This window comes from Protopterus annectens, chromosome 8.part0 (genome assembly GCF_019279795.1).
Source record: "Protopterus annectens isolate FY-2018-M chromosome 8.part0, PAN1.0, whole genome shotgun sequence".
In the NCBI taxonomy this organism is placed as follows: Eukaryota; Metazoa; Chordata; order Ceratodontiformes; family Protopteridae; genus Protopterus; species Protopterus annectens.
In genome coordinates this window covers 861,873,229-861,900,946 of record NC_056741.1, presented here as the reverse complement: position 1 = coordinate 861,900,946, position 27,718 = coordinate 861,873,229, and the positions used below count along the sequence as shown (strand labels likewise).

Below are 27,718 nucleotides of genomic sequence, written 5' to 3'. Positions count from 1 at the left end.
CAGCAGTGTGATTCAAGTTTCTGCTTGTGGTTACAGTATTGAACTATTATGTAGATATACTGTAGGTGTTGCTGATGTGGACCATCTGGGAAAACATCCATCTTTGCTCACTTTTAGTCATTTTATCTATACTATGTAAAATATCAATGCTTTTTATGTTTTTAAAATTATTTATTATTGCCTTTTGTCTCATTTTATGACTTTCAAATCAATGTTATTAAATTTAGTTACATAGTACATGCTATGTGTACCAGATGTGTTACAGGTTTGTGGTACAAAATGACAATTCAGTTGTATTCATTTTTCCTAATGCATGAAATCTAAAATTAAACAATTCATGAGAAGTAAATAAAAATAAATCTGAGAAAGATGCAGCAGTTTGACTATTTCTGCATTCATTTCCAGAACTTCGAACCCAGCTAGCAGAACAGCTCAAATGTCTCGATATCCAAGTGGAGATCCGATTACAACTTCTTGCAGATCTTTCAGATTATCTGCGAAGGAAGGCAGAGCTTGAACTAGATTATTCTCGTGGGCTAGAAAAGCTTACAGAGAGGTTTTCATCCAAGATCCGAAACTCGAAGGAACATCAAAACTTCAGGTATGTTGATTAAAATTTGTCTTTTTTGCAGGTGGGTATGGGGATATATTAATTTTTGCAAACAAAAAGCATGATTAATGTACTTTAGAAACATTCAGAACTGCCATCTCAGCATGACTTATAATTTACCTGAAGCTTGTAATATGTGATTCTTTCTCAGGGTCTGCAATTAATATTTCTGTTACTGACAGAATAGTTATTTTACATAGCCCTGGGAATCATCTGTCCCATTTTCTGCTTTACCATTGCAAGTCCTTGCTGTATTTTATACTGTAACTTTCTAGAGTACATCAGAAAATAGGTGCTTTATGCATCTAATATGTCTACCTGACATTCAAAGATGAATTTAATAAAAGCAAGCATGAATGGGCCCATACCTCTCAACCTCTCAGTGCAAGAAATCTGGACAAAGCCAGAAAGAATGGTGGGGGGGGGGGCATAATTTAATTATTGCTCCTGTAAACTTAGAAAGTTGCTAGAATAACAGGTGTTGGATTATTATGTATTTTCTGAAGGATATAAAGTCTGAAACTAAAATGTCTGTCATTGCTTAGTATTATTTAGTGACCTCAACCTTTAATGATTTGCCAGAAAAACACAAATTTTCTGTGGAACAGGCCAAAATATGAGGCAAAAATCTGGACAGTCTGTAAAAATCTGTACAGTTGAGAGGTATGGAATCACGGGCCTGTAAAGGTCCCAACACATTTAAAACAACATTTGCAGTCATCATGTTGTGTGCTATGTCAAATTCGTTATGCAAATTAAATTTTTGGAAATCATACTTGTATCAAACATTTTGACTGCTGACCAGACATCAGACCAACCTTTTAAAAGTCATATTTATGTTTCATATTAAATACTTTGATTGTTGACTAGATCTTCTCAAAACAACACGTACAACTGTTCTCAGTTTATTTAATTTAAGGCAAACAGTACTTTTCTGTTGCTCTGCTCTGTCAATTGTTATCTTCATATATTAGTTTTAATAACAATAAACAGGAAAATAACTACAGTAAACTCTCAGTAAACCAGAACTCAAGTAACCAGAACTCTCAAGCAACCAGAAAAAAAAATTTAAGAAATACAGTACAATTTTCATGTGTTGCACTTTCTGTTCCCACACCTGAAGAAACATCCCTTACATTTTTAGAGTTTTAGAGTTTTAAAAAGGAAGACAGGAAAAAAATCCCTCTCTCCCCAACCTTTGCTAGATTTTTCTTTTTGTGTTTTTTAACCAGTTGGTTATCTGTGTGACCTTTTTACTCTTTGTTTTAGTCTCTCTCCCCAACCTAAGAACAAGTCAAACCAAACAAATAGTATAGGGTTCAATATTAGCCCTATTTTTAATAGCAACTGTCAAGCAACCAGAGACTACAGTTATACGGCATCTACCAATCCCCATAGGTGCCAGTTAACCATGAGTTTACTGTATTAGCAACATTTTTCCCTTTGTTCCTAGCTGAATGTAAAACAGTAGCTATTTAATTAAAGTTTTAACAGTTTTCAGTCAGTTGCTGTGATGTAATGGCAATACCATGTGCTACTTACCTTGCAGCTATTGTGAGTTAAAACTTGAATCTTGTTTTCCATGTAGCATTCTTTTGATTTTTTGGTATAATAATACACATAAGAGAGACAACTGATGAACAAACTAGATTATGTAATATATCACATTTTAGTAACAGGTCTACTGCAAGTGCCCAGGCACCATTAGCTCATGATAAACTTCCCTGCTGTCACTTACTCATATTGGCAAGTGTTCTTATTCCCACTATCCCAGTTCTCATGCACTACCACTAAGCTAATTATCTGTCCCAGAACCATGAACCTTTCTGTAAAATTAATACCTGTTTGTTCCCTAACCCTATCTCTGAGCTAACTAACTTTGTTCCCTAACCCTAACTTTGTGCCAACTCCTGATCTTACCCTATTTTTAACTCTGTGCCAACTCCTGATCTCACCCTGATTCTAACTCTGTGCCAACTTCTGATCTCACCTGATTCCTAGCTCTGTGCCAACTCCTGATCTCACACAGTTCTGTCTGTGCCTCTGATCACCTGATTCTAACTCTGTGCCAACTTCTGATCGCTTCTCCACCCTAACTCTGCGACATCTCCTATTGTTCCCTAATTCCAACTCTGAGAAATCTTGTGATCACTCCCTAACCCTAACTCTGCCCTAACCCTTGATTGCTCACTAACTCTGCACTAACTACTGATCCACTTTATCCTAACTGTAAACCAGCTCTCGGTCACTCCATAATTCTATGAGCCAACTCTGGATCACTCCCTAATCCTAACTCTGAGCCAACTCTTGATCGCTCCCTAATCCTAACTCTGCGCAAATGCCAAAGCACTCCTTAACCCTAACTCTGAGCCAACTCCCAATTGATCCATAAGCCTGAAGTCCCCTTCCCTTCTATAAACCTAAATGCCCCTGTCTGTTTCCTTTCACTACATACTAGTTCTGCGAAGAGGCATTGATGGCATCTGACCACTGCAGCAGTTGTGGCCCTAAACTCGCAGGTTGAGCTGCTGCTTGGCCAGGTACAAAGATGAGGAATCTGCCACACTAGCCCATGGCTTCGAGTTCCTGGGTTTCGGCAGCTGGTGCTCAAGTGGCTGTAAGGGTCCCTTTAGTAAAAAATTCTAATGACTGAAAAAAAAATGTGTCAGTTTCTTTACAGGAATTTGCTAATGGTACAGACATTTTGCAGCTGAAAAATCAATGTTTCTTATTTGGGCATAAATGGTTGCAATCCATATATTTTCTCTCTTTCCTGGAAATGTGACTGTCATAGTAATATTGTGTTCGAAGATGAGGGAGTAGAGATAATAACCTAAATTAATGGAAGATGATACAAACCTACAGATAAAATGTCATCTCTTCATATAAGTGATGTTGGCACTATTAGAGAAAATGAGAAAGAAACACTGAACTTTTAAAACAGCATCTTCAGTTATGACTGAGAAGACACTTTAAATTAAAACTCAATTTTAGACTTTTTTTATCAAATTAATTGGCCTTATGTGAAGTGTGCAATGCATAAAATCCAGTTTCAGAACAGCTATTTTTACATACATGAATAAAAAAGTCAGCCAGCTCCCCTGCGCAGCACTATAGCCCCCCAATCTTATTATCCTGCACATGGGACAAAGTGCTTAAACATTCGTGTTGAGTCTCTGACCCACTGTTTTCATTCTCCAGTACACTTTCATCGTGGTCGCACAGAAACCTCTCATGAAGCACCCTTCCCTAGACCATGGCAGATGAATGCCTGAAACGACCCTTTTGATGCTATCAAGGTCTGATGTGTAGTTATTTAAAAGTGGTTAGTATATGTTGCACTGCATTATGGTCTCCTACATAAGCTTCTGTTAGAGGCTGGTTGTAATAGCTAGAAGAAGGGGTACAGGTTAGGCACCGGTTTCTGACTCAACAATGACAAAATTAAGACTTGCTATTACAACACTAACTACATGATGTACCGGAGCCCATTATTCCAAAGATATCTAAGAGGACCATGAGCCTGTCATCTTGTGGTCTGTCATCTTATTTTACCACAATCTTTATAGAGCAATGTTGTGTTCAAACTACATTTGTTAGATGGATACATTCTATGGTTTTACGCCTTTAAAGCACTGTGGAAAAAACATTATGCTGAGCTCAAAATTTCAGAAAGATAATATTGGCTGGGATTCAGAAAGTTGCTTATGCAGCTGCTTAAAGGCAAAATAATGCATCAAAGTAGTACAATATGGAACACAGCTATGAGCAATGTCGCATGCCAGAGTTACACTAATGAGTTACTTTGTTAATGAAAATTCCGCAGGTCATGTAACGATTGACACTAAGTTGACCTAATGAGCCCACTCGAATGCATGCAGCATGCATGCATGCCTCAGTGCACATTCACCAATGTTTGGATGCACTGCTATGAGTACAGCTGAGAGCTTAGAAAAGGGCTATGCAATAAGGTCCGTGCTAATTTATAGATATAAATAGGAAGGCCATGGGTGTATAGGCAATTATAAAGTGTAATTTAATCAGAGGAACAGACAAAAGGACCAGAGGAAGGGAAGACTGGGATGGCAGTGGGGAAGAAAGGTTATGTTGTTTTGTGGAACAGATGTCCATTTCCTATTTTCAATAAGGGTTTAGTGAGAAGTTAGCAAGGGGAAGGAGTGAGCAGAAAAGATGGTGTAAGGATGGTAGCAGAAGTACCCAAACAAAAAAAATGCAAAAGACAGTCAAAGATCAACATGGGAAATGCTGACACAACTTTTGGAGGGACACAGAGGAGAGACCCAGACAAACAGAATGGGGACAATTGATGCTGGGGAAGATTAGACAACAGACTGAGTAGGAAGTGAAACACAAGGAAGGGGAACAGCATGATGAGGGACAGGGTGGAGTGAAAGCTGACTACACTTCTGGGACTGCCCTAAGTCTAGGCCCACCGAGTGGTGGCCCACTATTCAGGGTGTGGCAGTAACACCATTTTGCCAGTTGCACAAGGATATGCTGCAGGCAGCCAGTGTAGGCATCGAGCCATTTGTCCACCAACACTGTCAGCATGCCTTCCAACTACAGCCAAGTTACAAATCGTGACCCACTGATGATGTCCCCTAAGGAGGAACCTACAACCCTCTACCAGTGATAAACCACTGAAAGCCATCAAGGAACCCTACAGGTTGCCTCCAGCTGGAAGATCTATGTCATCTTGCAGAGAATCTGGCCTGGAGGCAGCTAGAGATATAGTGAGCCAGGTGTTCAGCAACATGGCCACTGCTGCCTCATATCCTCAGCCATGATAGCCACTACATTAAAAATGAGCATAAATGGAGAGGAAAAAGAAAACAGAGAAAATATTATATTTTGTTTAAAAAGGATGGCAGTAAAGAAGGAGGTGCAAAAGAAAAAAATAGTTATCACTAATTTGTGCCGCTAAGTGTGACATAATTCTTGGAGGAGTAAAATGCTTTTACTTATACAAAATACCTGTCAGACTTCAGGGTAGTACGTAGTATGTAGCAGGTAGTGTGCCACAATGGCTAAGATTGCAAACTGCATAACCTGTTCACCTGTGTGTATGTCACATAAATAGCACGAGTTGCAAAGAGTGACCACAGGGACCATTTAAGCTAGCTGAAGAACCTCCTGATACCATATGTTGTTCAAAAGGAATCTACAATGAAGTGGCAGACTTGGCTTACCAGACAAAATCCTGTATGGCACTATGATGACCTTACCTTGAGGGCATCAAAGGCAAAACATATCATAAACATTGGCCAGAGGTACTTGGTGATGGTAATGTAGCATGACTATGACAGCCACCATAACAAATAGCAATATCTCAGATGCATGCTCATTGAAGCCTGGGTCTGTGACAATGTGGAGTAATATGTCATCTTGGCCATCTGCTGTGAGTTTCATATAGGTGTTGTGAGTCATGCCTTCAGAACATATCTAGCATAATCAGTAAGATATGCCTGTGAGAAGCCACCCTGCACAAAATCACTGATATAGGCTGGATATGTGACATATTTGGGAGTCTTTGGAACTGTGCACATATACATTGTATATGATACCCTGTGTGCAGCACACCATGTGGCAGTTGATAGAGTGGACCCCCTTCCAAATGATATACCGTTGTCCACGTGGACCAGGCAGGGTCTTGATAGTGATGCGGGTGCAGTCAATAGTTCACAGCACCTCCGGGAAATGGGCTTTATCAGAGAATGTCTACATAGTGTTTTTTCTCTTCTGAGATCCTTGGGAAGCACACATGCTGCTCCATATACTGTAGCACCACATGCAAGAAGTGGTGTAGTATTCTTGAGGCAAAAACCTGGGATAAACCCACTGTGTGCTCTGATGGTTGAAAGAAGGTCCCTGTAATAAGAAGAGTTAAAGGGGTCACTATTCCACACATCCCACAAGACTTTGAGGATGGTATATGTGTACCAGCTGCCATATGGAGTTTCTGTTCACCTGATCATGGTCAACGATGTTGCTCTTATGGAGTAATGATATGTTAAGCACAGTCATGTCCTTCTGATATGCATTGGACAAAAGCATGCTCTGATGCAGACACAATAACAGCCTCTAACATATGCTACAGATCTATTATTGTAGCATAGTCTCTGTCGAAAGATTTTACTCTTCTAACATATTCTGGAAGAATCACACCAAGTTTTTGTAAGCAAGTAAAACAGCTTTATTTTACATGCATGGAGACCTGCTACATGATAGTAGTATGCCAGCAGTCTGGCTACTTGTACTTTGAGTTCTGCTTATATAGACCCTCCTGCACGTATATACACGTAGCACACAGAACATTCATTAGAAGTGATAGTTTGATTACTTGTTTTTACCAGCCAGTACCACAGTTATTCTTGCACCATTAACTTTCTTATCAGCAGTTTAAGATTAACTTCTGCATTCCTGAGTGATCAACATTTTCCAGAACATTTCAGTTTGCACGCAGTGAACAATTTTCTGCTTAACCCTTTATATACAGAATACAAAATATGTTGAACTTCAGTATTTTTCCACATTTCCCCCCTTACAACATTTTGTATACTGTTTATTTTACACAATCCCAGATATGTTTTATACATTCTCATAATCAGAAAAATATGCTTTTGTAGCATTGGCAGAGATAACCTTCGATATTAACATTTTGATACATGGTATGCAACAGCAGCCAAGCAGCAAAAATATGACTGCACCAACACATACAGCAATTAAAATGTTCATCAACACAGAACCCCAGTTTCCAAACAGGTTTTGGAAAAAGTCAGTCAAGGGGTTTAGACCAGGTTTAGTCAGTTCAGAAACTTGTTGAATTATTTCAAGATGGCTCTGGATCGCATGCTCGTTATCAGGAATGAACGAGCAGCACTCATGTGTATGAGCGCAAGTACCTCCTTTTCGCCGCTAGGGTGAAATCGAGCATATACGGTTCTGCAACACTACTGTTCTCATCATGTTAATTCGTCCGTCACCAATTCTAGCGCTGAAAATGTCGCATTACTCAGAGTCTCTAACAGTTTTGACAGTTTTCTCAGTTCCCAGATGGATTTTACTGTCCCATACGCTGGCAAAATACCAGCCCAAGCAATTACATCATCGCCTAGGTCCATATGTGAGAGTCCTTTGCTGCTGACGTGTGCCAAGTCATGGTGATAAATCCATGATGCATCAATGTTACCTACGGGATTAATAGGTTTATTAAGAGAACGTGCATTTCGTATTTTACCTTGAGGTAATGTATTTACGTGTCTGATAGCTGGTATCAGATATCCCAAGAAACAACTTCCTGACCAGCCATATGGTAACCATTTATATGCTTTCCTACCACAAATAAAATAACAATCATTCGTTTTGATGGTGATATTGCTTGCAAATTCATAGCTCCCATTTGGCTTTAGCCCCTTAAATAACAGGCCATATACATACAGAATTTTTTCAACAAAACTAGTATCATTTACATTGATGTTTTTTTTTATAGCTCCAAACTTGGTCTCACACTGCCCTTCTAGGGTACAATTATGAACTATTGTCAAATTACATTGGCTCAGCCCCACCTTAACTTTTCCAATCTTTTGAAAACACACTGTTCCGTTTTGGCACCCCAGAAGAGGCAGCGCCACCTTGTCTCTCAGTGGTACTTCTGTGGTTTCAAACAGCAAATTATTCCAAGTATCATTTGTTCCCAGAGGGGCTGTCCCTAACATTAAGCCACTATGTACAGTAGGTATTGCAGTACATACCCAACAATTTGAGACATTCATTGAGGATGCATATGCATATTTAATCGTTTGATATGTATTAAAGTTTGGATGCCAGCTGGTGTGTTTGTCTCTTTTTGAATGGCTAGCTTCATTAAAACACAGAAATATTACAATCACAATAGTTATAAACAATAAAATATTGCAATAGAACCATTTTCTCTTATTCTCATTATTGTCCTTCATGGTTACTGCTGTCTGTTTGTTCCCCAGGGGGATTCAAGATTTTATCTAACTTAAAATGTTTTACAATTTTACAATGTGTTAGGTGGATCCATGAGGACCTTTCTTTAATCCGAACTGCCGTTGGAGTTGCGATCAACACCTGGTAGGGGCCCTCCCATTTGGGGGATGCCCAAGTCTTTTTCTTAACGATCTTGACCCAGATCCAGTTGCCAGGTCTAATTTCCGTGATTTTGTCGTCTCTTGAACCTGAAAAATAATCATTCGTTAAACAGCTGTTAGTATTGGTCAGCATTTTCCTCATGTAATCTGCTATCTCCTCACCCCCCTCACGTTCCGCAGGCAACAAGTTTTGCCACTGCGGGACGTAATAAATCTCCGTACAATAACTCAAATGGAGTGACTCCTTTTGAGGTGGGAGTTATCCGCATGGAAAGGAGGGCTAGAGGTAGACAGGTAATCCAAGACTGATGTGTCTCGGCCATGAGTTTTCTTAACTTGCCTTTTAGAATGCCGTTGTGGCGTTCCACCAACCCTGCTGACTGTGGGTGGTAGGCACAATGGTGTTTCAGTTCAATTTGGAAAACTGTAGACAGTTTCTGAATGATCTGATTGACAAAATGCGTGCCGTTGTCAGAGTAGATGCGTGTAGGAAGTCCAAAGTGCGTGACGATGTGATTGACCAAAATTTTAGCCACTGTTTGAGCATCCGGATGTGTTACCGGAAAGGCCTCAACCCACTTAGTAAATGCATCTACTATCACTAACACAAACTTCTTTAGTTGTGCCGGGGTCAATTCGATGAAGTCCATACATACTGTATGAAATGGATAGGAGGGTGTTGGAAATGATGCCGGGGCAACTCTGACCCCTCCCCCGTGGTATTTAGCACATACTATGCAGGATAGACAAAAACATTTTGCATATGCAATGAAACCCTTGGTCCAAAAGGTAAGGTGGATAATTCTAACCATAGCTGCAGGGCCCAGATGGAAGGAGCCATGCGACTAGTGCTGCATACCTAAAAAGATTAGTAGGCAAAACATATTTATTATCTGGTCCCACATAGATTCCTTTGTTCTGTCTAACACCATACCTAGTCCAGCGTTGTTTTTCCTGTACTGTGCTAAGTTCCTGCATGACTTGTAAGGTTTGTAAATCAAACTTATCTGTTGGTTGTAATTCTGTAGGTGTGGTTTCAAGTGAAAAGGTACTGGACATAGCTGCCTCTTTGGCTGCTTTGTCTGCTAGGGCATTACCAAGTGATGCGGGTCCTTAGCACGGGTATGAGCAAGCGCATTTACAGATGGCCAAACCCGTGGCGTTGGACGACTTGTAGTAATTCAAGGATTAGTTCTTTGTGCATGATGTCTTTTCCCGAGGTTGTAACCATCCCCCTATTTTTCCATTGCTGAGCAAACACATATACCGTAGAGAAGGCATATTGACTATCTGTATAGATAGTGACATTCCTGTCCTCCGAAAGGAGACATGCCTTTGTCACAGCAATCAGTTCCGCTGCTTGAGCGGATAAGTTCCCGGGGAGTGGTCTTGCCTCTATTATCTGAGTTGCAGTAGTAACTGCATACCCTACCTGTGTGGTGCCTGTTTCTGTTTTGCATGCTGACCCATCTACAAACAGTGTCCAGTCCGCATGTAGTAAGGGTTGATCTTTAAGATCCGGTCTTGGTAGAACTTTAGAATGTATGAGATCTAAGCATACATGCGGGATACCGTCTTCAGCAACGGGTAGCAATGTCACTGGATTTAAGGTAGTGCATCTCTCAATTGTCATGTGTGGCTGTGATAACAGCGTAGTCATACAAGATAAATGTCTGCTAGGTGACAAAAATGTTAACTTGTCCTGCAGAAGGATGACTGCTACGGAGGTGGGACTTTTAACGTAAGATCATGGAACAATACCAGCGTGGCAGACGCTTGTACCGCCAAAGCGGCTGCAATTACTGCTTGCACACAGTGTGGTAATGCTCGTGCTACTGAGTCTAATTTGCTAGAGTAAAATGCCAAAAGGTCTTAACTTATCTCCATACATTTGCATTAAAACAGATGTCATAAATCCCTGCTTGCAATCTACAGTCTGTATAAAGGTCTTACTGTAATCTGAAACCCCAATGTCGCTGACCCAGCTATCAGTTGCTTGATTCTAGTGAATGCCTGTACTGCCTTATCTGTCCAGTGCAGCAAATCTTTTTGCATCATCGGTATTTGCAAAATTAAGTCTGATAAGTAATTGCACTTCTTCGGCATAGTTGGGAATCCAACTACGACAGAAGTTAAATAATGCCTAAAAAGGACATCATTTCTTTTTTGTAGTTGGCATGGGGCTTGTAAAATAGCATTCTTTCTACTGTCATCTAATCGCCTGCCCTTCCCAGAGATAGTATAACCCAGGTAACGTACTTTTAATTTACAAAATTGTAACTTAGACTTATTTACCTTATGTCCTTTGTGTGCCAGAAAGTGTAGTAGTCGAATAGTCTCGGACTTACAGAGTTCTTCCTTAGTCGCGGCCAGGAGGATATCATCCACGTACAGCAGTAAGTGGCACCCTTGGGCGGGTTGGAACTGAGCCAAATTGGTAGACATTTCTTGTGAGAAGATGGTCGGACTTTTCGCATTCCCGCGGTAACCTGGTATAGGTATAACGCTTGCCCATAAATGTAAATACAAATCAAAATCTACTATCTTCCTGCAAGGGAATAGAGAAAAAGGCATTACTGATATCAATTACAGAAAAGTAGTTATCCGTAGGAAGGATATCGTTCAGCAGAATAGACGGATCCGGGACTATGGGGGCCCGAGGTACCACCGCATTTATTGCCTGTAAGTCTTGTACCATCCTCCATGTCCCATCCGTTTTTACTGGAAATAAGGCGTATTACACGGTGAGTCTGTGCACGGAATTAATACTCCAGCTTCAAAGCACTATTTGGGTCAATTCTCCTGCCACCATCCCAGTGGAGGTTGGGACGGCTGCTATGCCGAACACTTGCACTAAATCTCTTCCTACTAAATTTACTGGGCAGATTTTTGAAATTATTACTCGGAACCGTATGGTTTGGTTCGTCTCTGGGTCCCCTATGTGAAGTGTGCAATGCATAAAATCCAGTTTCAGAACAGCTATTTTTACATACATGAATAAAAGTCAGCCAGCTCCTGCGCAGCACTATAGCCCCCCAATCTTATTATCCTGCACATGGGACAAAGTGCTTAAACATTCGTGTTGAGTCTCTGACCCACTGTTTTCATTCTCCAGTACACTTTCATCGTGGTCGCACAGAAACCTCTCATGAAGCACCCTTCCCTAGACCATGGCAGATGAATGCCTGAAACGACCCTTTTGATGCTATCAAGGTCTGATGTGTAGTTATTTAAAAGTGGTTAGTATATGTTGCACTGCATTATGGTCTCCTACATAAGCTTCTGTTAGAGGCTGGTTGTAATAGCTAGAAGAAGGGGTACAGGTTAGGCACCGGTTTCTGACTCAACAATGACAAAATTAAGACTTGCTATTACAACACTAACTACATGATGTACCGGAGCCCATTATTCCAAAGATATCTAAGAGGACCATGAGCCTGTCATCTTGTGGTCTGTCATCTTATTTTACCACAATCTTTATAGAGCAATGTTGTGTTCAAACTACATTTGTTAGATGGATACATTCTATGGTTTTACGCCTTTAAAGCACTGTGGAAAAAACATTATGCTGAGCTCAAAATTTCAGAAAGATAATATTGGCTGGGATTCAGAAAGTTGCTTATGCAGCTGCTTAAAGGCAAAATAATGCATCAAAGTAGTACAATATGGAACACAGCTATGAGCAATGTCGCATGCCAGAGTTACACTAATGAGTTACTTTGTTAATGAAAATTCCATGAGTCATGTAACGATTGACACTAAGTTGACCTAATGAGCCCACTCGAATGCATGCAGCATGCATGCATGCCTCAGTGCACATTCACCAATGTTTGGATGCACTGCTATGAGTACAGCTGAGAGCTTAGAAAAGGGCTATGCAATAAGGTCCGTGCTAATTTATAGATATAAATAGGAAGGCCATGGGTGTATAGGCAATTATAAAGTGTAATTTAATCAGAGGAACAGACAAAAGGACCAGAGGAAGGGAAGACTGGGATGGCAGTGGGGAAGAAAGGTTATGTTGTTTTGTGGAACAGATGTCCATTTCCTTTTTTCAATAAGGGTTTAGTGAGAAGTTAGCAAGGGAAGGTGAGCAGAAAAGATGGTGTAAGGATGGTAGCAGAAGTACCCAAACAAAAAAAATGCAAAAGACAGTCAAAGATCAACATGGGAAATGCTGACACAACTTTTGGAGGGACACAGAGGAGAGACCCAGACAAACAGAATGGGGACAATTGATGCTGGGGAAGATTAGACAACAGACTGAGTAGGGAAGTGAAACACAAGGAAGGGGAACAGCATGATGAGGGACAGGGTGGAGTGAAAGCTGACTACACTTCTGGGACTGCCCTAAGTCTAGGCCCACCGAGTGGTGGCCCACTATTCAGGGTGTGGCAGTAGCACCATTTTGCCGGTTGCACAAGGATATGCTGCAGGCAGCCAGTGTAGGCATCGAGCCATTTGTCCACCAACACTGTCAGCATGCCTTCCAACTACAGCCAAGTTACAAATCGTGACCCACTGATGATGTCCCCTAAGGAGGAACCTACAACCCTCTACCAGTGATAAACCACTGAAAGCCATCAAGGAACCCTACAGGTTGCCTCCAGCTGGAAGATCTATGTCATCTTGCAGAGAATCTGGCCTGGGGGCAGCTAGAGATATAGTGAGCCAGGTGTTCAGCAACATGGCCACTGCTGCCTCATATCCTCAGCCATGATAGCCACTACATTAAAAATGAGCATAAATGGAGAGGAAAAAGAAAACAGAGAAAATATTATATTTTGTTTAAAAAGGATGGCAGTAAAGAAGGAGGTGCAAAAGAAAAAAATAGTTATCACTAATTTGTGCCGCTAAGTGTGACATAATTCTTGGAGGAGTAAAATGCTTTTACTTATACAAAATACCTGTCAGACTTCAGGGTAGTACGTAGTATGTAGCAGGTAGTGTGCCACAATGGCTAAGATTGCAAACTGCATAACCTGTTCACCTGTGTGTATGTCACATAAATAGCACGAGTTGCAAAGAGTGACCACAGGGACCATTTAAGCTAGCTGAAGAACCTCCTGATACCATATGTTGTTCAAAAGGAATCTACAATGAAGTGGCAGACTTGGCTTACCAGACAAAATCCTGTATGGCACTATGATGACCTTACCTTGAGGGCATCAACGGCAAAAAACATATCATAAACATTGGCCAGAGGTACTTGGTGATGGTAATGTAGCATGACCTATGACAGCCACCATAACAAATAGCAATATCTCAGATGCATGCTCATTGAAGCCTGGGTCTGTGACAATGTGGAGTAATATGTCATCTTGGCCATCTGCTGTGAGTTTCATATAGGTGTTGTGAGTCATGCCTTCAGAACATATCTAGCATAATCAGTAAGATATGCCTGTGAGAAGCCACCCTGCACAAAATCACTGATATAGGCTGGATATGTGACATATTTGGGAGTCTTTGGAACTGTGCACATATACATTGTATATGATACCCTGTGTGCAGCACACCATGTGGCAGTTGATAGAGTGGACCCCCTTCCAAATGATATACCGTTGTCCACGTGGACCAGGCAGGGTCTTGATAGTGATGCGGGTGCAGTCAATAGTTCACAGCACCTCCGGGAAATGGGCTTTATCAGAGAATGTCTACATAGTGTTTTTTCTCTTCTGAGATCCTTGGGAAGCACACATGCTGCTCCATATACTGTAGCACCACATGCAAGAAGTGGTGTAGTATTCTTGAGGCAAAAACCTGGGATAAACCCACTGTGTGCTCTGATGGTTGAAAGAAGGTCCCTGTAATAAGAAGAGTTAAAGGGGTCACTATTCCACACATCCCACAAGACTTTGAGGATGGTATATGTGTACCAGCTGCCATATGGAGTTTCTGTTCACCTGATCATGGTCAACGATGTTGCTCTTATGGAGTAATGATATGTTAAGCACAGTCATGTCCTTTATTTATTTTATTTATTTAACATTTGTTGACCGGGAAAGTCCGACTAGGTTCTACAGATCCTGTTTTCAGTGGAGGTCCGGGTTGAAATGCTCCAGAAGCATGTCTTTAGAAGCCTGTCCTTCTGATATGCATTGGACAAAAGCATGCTCTGATGCAGACATGAGAACAGCCTCTAACATATGCTACAGATCTATTATTGTAGCATAGTCTCTTTCCTTCTTCACTAAGAAATCTTGTTGTACAAACTCACAGGTGGTTGCAGCTAGTCTCACAATATCTGCATGTTTCTGAATTGCTCCACCATATTGTGTACCCATGGGTCTCATTGGCATAATGTATATCTTTTCCATATCATTATATGATTGATAAATGATCATGCTGTCCATGCAATTTCACATGCCTGAATGGTGGCATTGCATGTGTCTCTGAACTGGCCTGACACGCATTGCACAATTTTCCTACCACAATGAGCTATTTGTTTCTGAATTTCTGCCTTTGTCTCTCAAACCATTAAAATAATTTATTGTTGCGCAGGTCTAGAACCAGGTGCATAGATAGGGTGAGGCAAAGGCGGTGGCTACTTTAGACACAAGGTGTTAGTGGGGCACTATACATACCTCTCAACTGTACAGATTTTGGCAGAATGTCCAGATTTTGGCTACATATTTTTGGACCATTTTTCATATACTTGTGGTTTTCTGGAAAATTAGTGGAAAATCATTACAGACTGCAGTTAGAAAATAATGACAGATATTTGAGTTTCAGACTTCATATCCTTCATAAAGTTCATGTTAATGCAAACCCTGTTACTCTATCAACTTTCTAAGTTTATAAGAGCAATATTTAAAAACTGTCCCTATTTTTGGGCATTTGTCCCACTTTTATTTCTGGCTTTGTTCAGATGTCTTGCTCTAAGAGGTTGAGAGGTATGCAGATGTTGATGCTGTGGTACCCCACACATTCTTCAACCATGGCTGCAAATTTGTGGTCATAAAACTGAGACATTGTAGTTGTGTGTTTATGTGTATAAATATATATATATATATATATATATATATATATATATATATATATATATATATATATATATATATATTCTTTTAAGAGATATTTGCAAGATTAGTAAATATCACTAAATAGGGTACATAAGAAAACAGCAAAATTCATACTTAGCAACCCAAAATCATTCTAGAAAGAAGTGAATTTGCTAGTAGGAAGGCCAAAAAAACAAGCCCACTAGCTCTATTCATAAAAAAACAACAAAATCATAACAAGTCTGTAAAATAAATAAAAATAAGCTTCATATGTATATTAAACACTCCTGCACATCTCAGACCACAAAAATGCCCTTATTATATATTAGTTCAATGTAAGCAAACTGTGCAAAAGTAATGCAGCCAAACTGCCTTCCATTTTAAAGGATTAACAAGAACATGTGACTTAATAACTAAACTGCCATTCAAGAGGAAAACTCAAAAGGATATTGCAGAGCCAAAATAACTAAAACTCTGATCTTATTACTCTTTTACTTACACACTTCTTCAGCCCTTTCCTCTTAACTGTCATCTTCTATGCACAGTGGAAACAAGCCTTAGTGACCCTAATACTCAAAATAATATCAACAGTCGCTGTGAATATCATAAACAAATCTCTACCATGCCCGTAATTGCAAAAACACAGCAAAGGTTAATTGCATATCAAAAACATTTATAGGTTCATAAGTTCAATGGTTCATAGGTGCCTACTAGGCTAAAGGCCACTGGAACCTTTATACGCCTAGCCATGCAACCCAAATGTTTCCCAAGTGTAGGTTTGTAAAACCTCAAATTTCTGAGCATTTAAGTGATATTAATTGCAAAAGACAATTCAATGCTTTATTCAAACATAAATTAGAATATCCAGGTGCTTTTCACACCTTTATTGGTAGCAATAAATTAAGAATGTCTGCTGCTAGTAAATCTGTCTGCACTTAAATGTTAAATCATAAGGAAAGGATGTAGAATATCAGTTCAAGCTTATTATTTCATCCACGGTTAAATGAACACCATTAGACTGGCCTACTTCAGCCATATTCACATACATTGTTACATATATATATATATTTTATTTATATAAGTAATGAATTACTCATATGTTGATATAGTTGTCATTCACTATTTTGAGGGAGGTTAGTGCATTTTAATAAGCTAAGTGGATGGAATACGATCATCAGAATGTTAGCATAAATAGCCTGGTAATGGCTGATTGAGATTATGCTGATGAAGATGGGAGTCACATCGAAACCTGGTCATAGTAGGTTAACCTTGTCTTTATTTTGTGAAGACATCATTGTGATGGGTATGTATTTTGGATCTCAGTAAATTCATTTGGGTGCTGGTTATTTTATTTATTTGTGGAGGCCTTTCATTTCCCACCTCCTTACAAACTCTATATCTGTTCTCATACCTAAGCAATTACTTGAACTCTGGCTATCTGGGAAGTGGTCAGTGCTCCATACTTCTATTCCACAGAGCCAGGAAATGGAAGTTGCAATGTCTCTATGCAGACCACTGCGGATTTGTGCTATTATGCCTACTATGGTGCATGAAGGTGTGTACAGCCACCACAACAACTCTGCATACACTAGTTTGGGGAAAATGGGAAGTTATTCTCTGACATGGAAAGCTGCAGACATATCTGACCTTGCTGTACACTCTGCCTGCATATATTTTTATCCTACTATACCTAAAATGTTGGCAAATATATGCCTGGATTTATTTGGGATGCAGGTTTAGTTTGTACTTCTGCATGAGAAACGAACAGCAGCTTTTCCGTATCTCTGGTATTTTTTGTCATCCAGTAAAATATTAGCCAGGCACAAATAATCTCCATTATCATACTGAGCACTGCAGGCTTCTTTCGGCATTGCATAGATATTGTTGGCTGTCAAAAGTATGGGATAACACCCTGCCCGGAGCATATATGTATATTGCAATCTGGTCATATATGCTACCAAAATGCAGCTAATTGTGTAAAAAGCAAACATTGCAAGTACAGCTATGTCCTTGTTATGTAATCCAAGCTTCAGTACCCAGAGCTGACAAATGCATCTTTTTCGAATCTCCATTTTATTTCTGTATAATAAATGTGATCTACAAAACAAAACTGGGCACAATGCATGGAACTAAGCCAAGAAATGCTCACAAGTATATTGTATAACAGTTATCTTTTTTTGCCCACTTCTGTTGGTCATCATTTCCTTCCATGGCCAGTTGGCCAATTCATTCCCCATTGTGAGGGTCATTTGGGAGGGACCATCATTGACACAGCCATTATCAGTCGTTCAAGGTTTCTTCCTTTTAGTTCTCCTTGTCCCCTTGAACATGCACCTGGCAAGGTGTAGGAGGAGGACATACAACTGGATGGCAGCAGTGAACATCCCTTTAACTTCTTCAAGGGTGGTCCTCCAGGCATCGCTGCCCCCCCCCCCCCAAAGCAAAAGCAGTGAGCTACCTGTTCTTTACCAGGAAGTTAGCACTGCTTAGCATGCCTGAGTGCATGCGACTCAATTAATCCCTTCTGAGTATGAAGTAGTCCATACCCTTTTACTCCCCTCCTCCACCTGACTCCACCAGTTGGGAAAGTGTACCCTGCATTTCAGAATCAGCTAACAGTTAACTTTTTAAATCTTCTTTACTGACCTTGATACATTACAATAAACATAGTAAGATTTCTAATCTTCAAAAAAATAAATACAACATTTAAAACAATAATCTTTTCATAATTCAACAATTATAAAGCTCTTATCCAAAAAACAAAATCATTCTGAAATGTTACCTGTTGCTCCATTCTTCTTAAATCACTGCTATTACATAAAGCAGACCAATTTCTTATTAATTTCTACTGTTGATGGCTTTTTCTCATATATGAATAGACTAGCTCATACTTATTTATTTATTTTACTTCACTGTGGTAATGCACTGATCACAGCGGTGGGCTAATTTCAAGCACAGCCCAGGTGAGTACATCTCAAAAACATTTTCATTTACATACAGTAGTACAAGAAGAAAAACTGGGGAGGTCATGGTTGTGGGGGCGGCCGCAGTGGTGCAGCAGTTAGCATTGTCACCTCACAGCAAGAAGTTCTCCGATTCGATCCTCAGCTGCATGTCCTCCCTGTGGTCGCGTAGGTTTCCTCTGGGTGCTCTGGTTTCCTCCCACATCCCAAAGACATGCTGTAGGTGGATTGGACACACTAAATTGGCCCAAGGCATGAGTGCGTGCATATATGTGCCTTCTGTGGAAGGTTGGGCACCAGGCTGGCAACTCAACACAGTAAAAACTCCACTGCCAATCCTGAGCGGACAGATGATTCGCTGTGGTGACCAAAAGACAAAGAAGTACAAGCAGAAAAACTAATCTGTATAGCATCAACAGTAGGAGATAAGTTTGACATACAATCAACTTAAAGTCTTTGCATCATAGTTACATGCAAGTTTCTTATCCTTTAACAGTGCAAATTTATGTCAAGCTGTCATTATCAGGTAGCTATTTTTCTCTCTGAATGCATGTGTGTGTGTGTGTGTGTACATGTATATATATATATATATATATATATATATATATATATATATATATATATATATATAAATGACAAGGTGTGTGCGTATGTAGTAAAACTAAATAAGCTACCACCACCTCATCCCCACTTCTATACAATAAATAAATCACTGAGCATGTCCAACCTTAAACATGTCTCTCCATATAAATCATCTTAATGCTAAAACTAACCTTACAGTATATATGTACTGTAAAATATACCATTGTCTGTGTCCTGCATTTGGTAAAAATATATTACTCCCACATCTTGAAAAACATTATACAAAAATAGAATATATCCTTCTGTCACCAAGAAAAGACTACTAAATAACAAAGTGGCTACCTACTTTCAAGTGTGTAGATCTGTCTGCTCTGCCTAATGCACTATGTATCTTTAAAAAATAACTCAACATAGTTTCCAGTCAGTCAGACTTCTCACCAGACTACCAAAACATTTTCATCACCTCACGACCCTCTTCATTCTAGCACTTACCATCTGAGACTCACTCCCCAAGAAAATCTGCAATACACAAAACTACAACACGTGGACAAAAGCCACTTCAGTTTTTTTTTTTTAAGCAAACATCTAACTTCTGTTTTAGCCATTCTCCAATACCATAACTACCCCTCCTGTCCACTATGGTCCCTACTAAAATGCTGGTACTTGAAATGCCGAGTGCTGAAATGAAAAGCAAAAAAAAGACTAAAAACCTGGAGAAGAAAGAATTTCAGAAATCATTCTTCCCTTATACTCTTCCTGCACCCTGTGAACTTATATATACCAATGCTGATATCACCATATCTCAAAGAAAAGGGAATATTCTGGAGTGAGTCCAGAAACATGGAGAATGAATGGCCGAAAGAACAGACTTATATACAAGTCTGTTCTTTTGGCCATTCATTCTCCATGTTTTTGGACTCACTCTAGCAGGTTCATTTTAAATAGTTACCTTCTACTATATTATATATCTCTAACCTTTTCTTCCAACACCTAATTTTATATATATATATATATATATATATATATATATATATATATATATATATATTGTTTTGCAATGTTATCATTTTGGAATTTGCAAGCCACAAATTTGAATTACTTCATTTATGTGTAAATTACCAAACAAATCTACCAACAACTTAGAAACCAGGCCAAGAAGCTAACCAAACTTGATAAACAGAACTACGTCCTCAGTGTCCAAAGTAAACACTCAAAAATTCCACAAAAGTTTTGGCAAGCTATCAACTCCCTGTTGAAACAAGGAAAAACTACCACACCAGCTCCTAACTCTACCAATAACAACAACAACATGGCCTCTCAGTTTAATCATCATTTTACAGAATCCATTCTAACATTATCAATTATCCAAAAACATCCATGCACATATCCCAACCAAATGTCCAGATTACATCCCTTCTTTACTCTCTCTCCAGTTCCCACTGCCACAATCAAAAAACTCCTCCAAAAACTGAAACCTACCACCCTTGCTGCTGATAGTCTTCCTGCTAGCTTCCTAAAAATAGCAGCTGAATCCTTATTTTACCCTATCTCTATCCTTATCAACTACTCCATGTAGGAATCCTATATCCCCCACCTATGGAAAATTTCATAGATATTTCCAGTACATAAAGGAGGTAATTCTTATGACGTCTCACATTATTGTCCCATTACCATTCTATCCCCCTTATCTAAGATACTTGAGAAATGTATACACTCTCAAGTCATGCAATACCTGAACAAACTCAATTTCCTCTCCACCACTCAGCATGGATTTCGGCTACACCACAGCACAACAACTGCTCTCCTCTGTTTTACTAATCTGGTTAACCAACATAGAAATAACAATAATTTTGTATCTGCCATATTCTTAGATCTATCAAAAGCATTTGATATGGTCTCACACCCCATACTACTAGATACACTAGCCTCCCTATCCTTTGCCCCTTCTACTATTGCCGGTTCAAGAACTATCTGTCTGACAGGCAGCAATCTGTCCAATGGCAAGGTGTACTATCCCCATTACTTCCAACTACCATAGGTGTACCACAAGGCTCAGTTTTGGGCCCACTTCCTTTTTCCATCTTCACTAATAATCTACATACCTCTGCCCAACATGCCACACTAATACAGTATGCAGATGATTCAACTATAATCTGCTCAGCCCCAAATCTCACTACTCTACAACTCACTCAGGAATCCTTTAGCTCTGTGGAATGGTGGATTACTAATATCCAACTCATCCTAAACCCTAACAAGACTAAACTGCTTCTTTTTATCCCCAACAAATCAAAACCTACCCCTCTGTCCTTTTCTATCTCTTCCAATAATGGTACCATTTCTCCTTCTGCCCATACAAAACTCCTTAGTGTAGAGATCGACAACAATCTCCTCTTTGACGTCCATATTTCTCAAACCATCAAAAAGGTACATAACAAAATGGGAATGCTATATAGACACAAAAAGTTCCTTACAGATCAGGCTTGGGTCACCCTAGCCCAAACTCACCTATTGCCCACATTAATGTATGCAGGTCTAATTTTACCCATATCAGAAAACTTGAACTTAGTAAGCTTGAATCATGTTATAATAAAATTGCCAAATGTGCTAGCAACTCCACCTTCAGAAGCCATCACTGTCAAGCTCTAAGGGACCTTCAATGGCTAGAACTTCCCCAACTACTCAGTTACCATGAACCAATCATTGCCTATAATATTCTGAAACATCCTGATAGGACCCCATCACTAAATCAGCTGCTCACTCACTATATAGCTAATCGACCTCTCCGCTCCACTGATAGATTTCTCCTCTGTATCTCTAGGGCTAACAACTCTGCAGGGAAAGCACTTTTCTCCCACACCATAGCTTGAAAATGGAATAACCTCCCCCCCTTCCCTGACTTCTGCCTCTACTACCACACAGTTCAAAAACTCGCTCAAAGCCCATCTCATGAATACATGGTTATGTCCATGCATTACATAAATCTCACATCTCTCTCTATCAGACACCTTCCTTCCTAAATCACTTACTGTAATCATATTACAGTATTAGAACTATGAAAGTATACCTTGAGTTGTCAGCAAATTCACTTGTTGTTATTATGTATTTGTCTGTATTGTAGTATTTGACTAAGACTGTCTCGTATTTTTTTGATTCTCTACTAATCTGTTTGTGGAGCTTTTCTCCCAGGGCCTCCGCTGTAAATGGACCTGGTCCAGTTGGATTATGCCAGTAAACAAATGTAAAATCAATAAAATAAAATAAGTAAATAAATTGTTTCACTTATTAACTATGTTATGTTATTCTTACCCATTGCTGTTAAGCTGCATCTGACTCCTTTAGTGACCCCCTGAATAGCCATCACCACCCATAGAGTTTACTAAGAAAACAGGGACTGGAAATAGCTTGCCAAGCTTTTCTTCTGTATTTCTCTCACTCTCTCTCTCTCTCAACACACACGCACGCACGCACGCACGCACACACACACACACAGACACACACACACTGCATGCACACTTACAGACAATTTAGAGTCACCAGTCCATATACTGCATATCTATGGGATATGAGAGGAAACCAGAGCAGCCAGAGGAAACCCAGATGAACACAGAGGACATGCAGACTCTGCACATGAGGCAAGCACCCCAGCTGAGAACTGAACTGTAGAACGTCTTGCTGTGAGGCAGCAATGCTAGTCACAGTATCACTGTGCTATATATATTTTCTCTTTGTCCATCTCTTACTTTGTTATACTTTCACTTTGTCTCAGTTAGTTCTATGTTTTACATTCTTGTATGTCTAGATTGTCTGAAATGGGTCCATTTTGGATTGATTCACTATCTTGACAAAAAACATTAATAAATACAATAAATAAGTAACTGATGCAGTAAGTAAAATCTGTCCCTATACAACTTGGGAAAAAGGTCACATGATCAGCCTTGAAGTTTAGTAACTCAGTAAATTTATTCTAATCATTTAAACAGGAAATTACAAACTATGAATACTTTCTTCATAAAAAGGACTTTCATTTGTCAAGCCATTTTATGCACTGAAAGCAATGAGTTCTAAAAAGGTTGATTTGTACAGTTTTTGTATAGTGTTTATATAGCAAGTATATAGAAAAAGCAGTAAACATTTTTTTTTTCATCCCTAGGCTAATAGCTACTTTCTGAGGATGGAAAATGTTGTTACATCACCTTTCAATAACATTACACTATAACATCATCTCATGGCCCACTGTGGCAGAAGTATATCCATTACTAAGTTCTGCCTGTGGAACTGTGACTCAGGCTAGTGCTAGAAAAACATAAAAATGTACTAAATGTTAGATGCCTAAAGCTAACCAGCTCAAGTTTGATGATATTTATATTACCTAGACTAGTAAAGAAAAAAAAATAAATAAAAAGAAATGGGAAACCAAGAGAGATTTTAAAAGTGTAACACTGAAATGATTCACTGTCACAACCCTGTAAGTAAACAGTTTGCAGTGCATGGTGTGCTGAGATTACACTCCAAAATCGGAAAAAAAGATAAACCTGTAACGTGCTTCTGTAGCATGACACCCGATTTTAACAGTGCTTTCAGAGGTGTGTAACATTTGTTACACACCCCTTAACACTGTTATGGTGCATTATCAGGCTAGGGGTGTTACTTAACTTTCAGCTGGTCCCTGAATATCTTTCCTCATACAGGAAGTTTAAAGCCATTAGTCTGGAAGTAACTTATTTAAATTAGGGTAATATTTAAAACCTTTCCCTGACCTTTCCCTCCTATTGTATTTACTTGATGTCTATGCAACAGTACCCACCATGTGCTTTATTGGCTTTCAAAGCTGGTAAAACTCTTTGGCTTTTTTTTTTCTTTGTAACTGGTAATACATCGAGTAGATAAAACTTTGCTTTGCAGGTGAATTTCCTGGCATCCTTGTCTCAAACACATAATAATATGGTTATGATCAGAGACTGGATCATGAAGCCCTATGTTTATTACTAGATGTTGCCTAAGGCTCTGTGATTTCTGCCAGTGCCAGGAGGGAAAGGTGTGCTAAAAGGCAGATACCTGAGTTTAATAAAATCGGCAATCTGCAGATAGTCTTGTTAACTAGATCCTAGTACATAAAAGAGGGAAGGGAAAATAAAATAAAACAGCAAACCAAGAGAAATGTTAAACATGTAACAGTAAAATAAGTCACTGTCACAACCCTGTAAGTCAACAGTTTGTCTTTTACTAGATGTTTCCTAAGGATCTATAATTTCTGCTAGTGCTTGGGGAAAAAGATATACCAAAATAAAAATGTCTTAAGTTTAAGCAAATCAACAGTCTGCAGATAGTCCTGTTAACTAGATTTTAGTACTTGAAGAGGGGAAAGTAAAATAAAACAGGAAATAAAGAAAACTGTGAAAGTACGGTACTCTAGATGTACCATGAAATCAGATGTTTGGAATAAACCTAAGGAAAAATCCAGTTCAAAAACAAAAATAATCAGGAACAATTATTTCATCTCCAAAGGTGGACTTCATCAGACATAATAAAGGCTTACTTAAAATGGTAAGAAACAGGTCCCAAACAATCAATAATCCAGTACAGATAGCAAAGGATTGAGTGGTGGGAGGATCTGAGAAATTGCCAGCTAATTAGTGGGAGGAGTTGAGAAATAGCATTCCTCATTTAATGATAAATATTTGGCTTGACTATAGCTTATCTCTATTTGCATTTGATTTTTGGTGGGATTTGAGTTGCTCGCCCCTACTATAAATCTGATTTTGAACACTCCTCCCAGTCCCATCTCATCAGCTCATTCTACTGAGTACACAGAGATCAGTTGTGAAGGCCCACACCCTTAGTCTCATAAACATGAATTATCTTCTGTTTCCTTCTTTCCCACTTACTTAAAACAATAATAAAATAAAATTGCACTTTATTTAGCTGCTTTTACTGTGTCTGCTTCTTCCTATTTGATAACTTTATTTTACTTTTTTTCTGCTTGTTTTTAAATTGTTCTGTTGCATGTATTCTGCTGCATTTATTACTACTTGTTAGTGGCCTGATTAAATTGTAACTGTTATTCTAGGCCTCTTAGATTTGATTTAAGCACTTGGGCTTCAAACTAGTTATCTTACATAAAGTTTGTGGTCTACATTCTTGTGGCAGGACAGGTATCTTACATCCTTCTAAATTGGAAATTGCTAGTTGCAGGATTAATGTGTCTGTTATTCTAAAATTGTCTTAGTTCTGGTTTAAGCACTTGGGTTCCAAACCAGTTATTTTCCATTAGGAAGGTTTGTGGTCTACACTCTTGTGGGAGGAGAGAGAGTAGCCTTCACCTTTCTAAGCTGAGAATTGCTGGTGAAGTCTTATTGTGCCTGTTACTCTATGTGTCTTTGTTCTGGTCTGTGGTCAGCACTCTTGTAGCATTATTGTCTAGACAGATTTTTTTTAACCACTGCTCATCAAGTTTCTTATCTTATTGACTTGAACGATATTTAAGTTTTCCTCACTCCTCCCTAGTAGATCAGTATCCATGGATATGCACTTCCCAACTGTCTCTTTCTCTCTCTCTCTCTCTGTGGCCATTCTGTTTGAGGTGGGTGTTCTGAATCATTGTAACAGTTGCCTCATGTACACAAACAGCCCACTTATTCTTGATAAAACAGATAGTGTATGTGAGAGGTGTAAATACACTTTAAAGTTGGAGGCAAAACTCTGTAATACAATCAAAACTAATCCCTTAGAGGTTGTCAGTGATACTTGCACCACTCCTACTGCACAGGGTAAAGACCCTACACATAAAACTACTTAGCTGAGGCACTTACAGGTAACCTTCCTAAAACACTAAGACCAGCTGTATAGTACAATCAAAGAAAGGCTCCTCAGCCATCACATAAAAACTTTGTGAAAAGACCACCCACAGTTACAGATAGCAACACTGTATCCAATGCCTCTACTTCTAAGCCCTTAAGGCAAACCAGCACATAGCTAAATACCCTGGTCATTGGTGATTCTATAGTGAGGCACACTGATGTTCCCCTCATCAGACTGAGTAAGGAGAGAGTCACAATTAGCTGCCTTTCTGGGGGTAGGATCCATCAGGTCACAGAGGCTCTCAGGTGATTGAACCACAGGTACCAGTATGACACTGTCATAGTCCATGTGGGCATTAATGACCGGAGACATACCTTCCTTGACTATATGAAGTGAGACATGATCGACCTCGCTGATTATGTGTCTCAGACAGGTATGAGCCTAGCACGGAGCAGCATACTACATTCTCCAAGGATGATGCCACGTTACCAACAGATTTTAACAATTGGCTTAGTTTCTGGTATCAGTCAGGGAGTAACAATATTTGATAGCCTGGGAGGACATGGTTGATAGACCACGTTGCTTTGCCAGGGGTGGTCTGCACTTATACTGTCTAGGCTTTTGGATATTGGCAAAGACCTTTTCAACCTCCACAGTGACTTTTTTAGGCAATGCCAAACTGATAAACCTACCAACTTAACTGAATGAAAGAATATCTGAAGTTCTTACCGCTCAATGCTATAAGTCTTAACAAGAAACTTCACTCCCTCCAAGCCTTCCTCTCCCTGGAGAGTGCAGACATCTGTGTAGTAACAGGATATGGTTTACAGTCACTAAGAATACCCCAGTAAAGCAGGGTTATAGTGCCTTTCACACCTTTAGGCCAGCTGCTGCACAGGAGGGAACTAAAGGTGGAGGTGTCTTAGTCTATATTAAGACTAATCTCACATCCAGACTAGTTGAAGTGTATGACCCACTGGGGCTCATACATGTGCAACTCGCCATAAATAGGGTGCCATACCACCTTACAACATGCAGGTTTCCCTCTATGTCCCAGGAAACCCATACTACCTATCTCACTGTACTAGAGTCCCTCGCCGTTTAACCCAATATATTCATGGGGGATCTTAACTACCCCTCTATAGATTGGGAATCCTACACCACTTCTAATACACAAGTCCAGCGATTCCTAAACTGTATTAATACCAACATCCTGGAACAGTTGGTCCATTCTCCTACCAGAGATACAAACATCCTTGACTTTGTACTAATGAACTAATGAACATGGGGGGCTGATGTTCTTCACTGAAAGTAATATCTTCACTTGACAGATCTGACCATAAGGCAATATTACTTAAAATAAAAATGAAATCTGAGGATTCAGCAAAACTACAAACCTTTAGGAACTATTCCAATGCTAACCACTCTCTACTAAGCAACACCTTGGCTACGTTCCAAGCACCTCCAAACCCAGTAAACACCATAGCATGCACTGAGCTATTTGCAAAATCTCTGTGCAGCCATACTGATAGCTGTATAGACTGAGCAGTGCCCACTCACATTAAGAATAAGACAAGCTCAAAAGACAAGCCACATTGGTGAAATCACACTATCACTCGGTTATACACC

General features: G+C 39.5%; 1 protein-coding gene across 1 annotated transcript in view; it reads left to right on the top strand.

The window, feature by feature from the left end:
• Positions 1–243: 243 nt before the first annotated feature.
• The window catches only part of LOC122808355 (SLIT-ROBO Rho GTPase-activating protein 3-like), an 881,720-nt gene continuing 854,245 nt past the window's right edge, over positions 244–27,718 (top strand). The window contains exons 1-2 of the mRNA XM_044079321.1: positions 244–265; positions 406–601. Of these exons, the coding sequence (XP_043935256.1) occupies positions 244–265; positions 406–601 (218 nt within the window). The remainder of the gene's footprint in view (positions 266–405; positions 602–27,718) is intronic.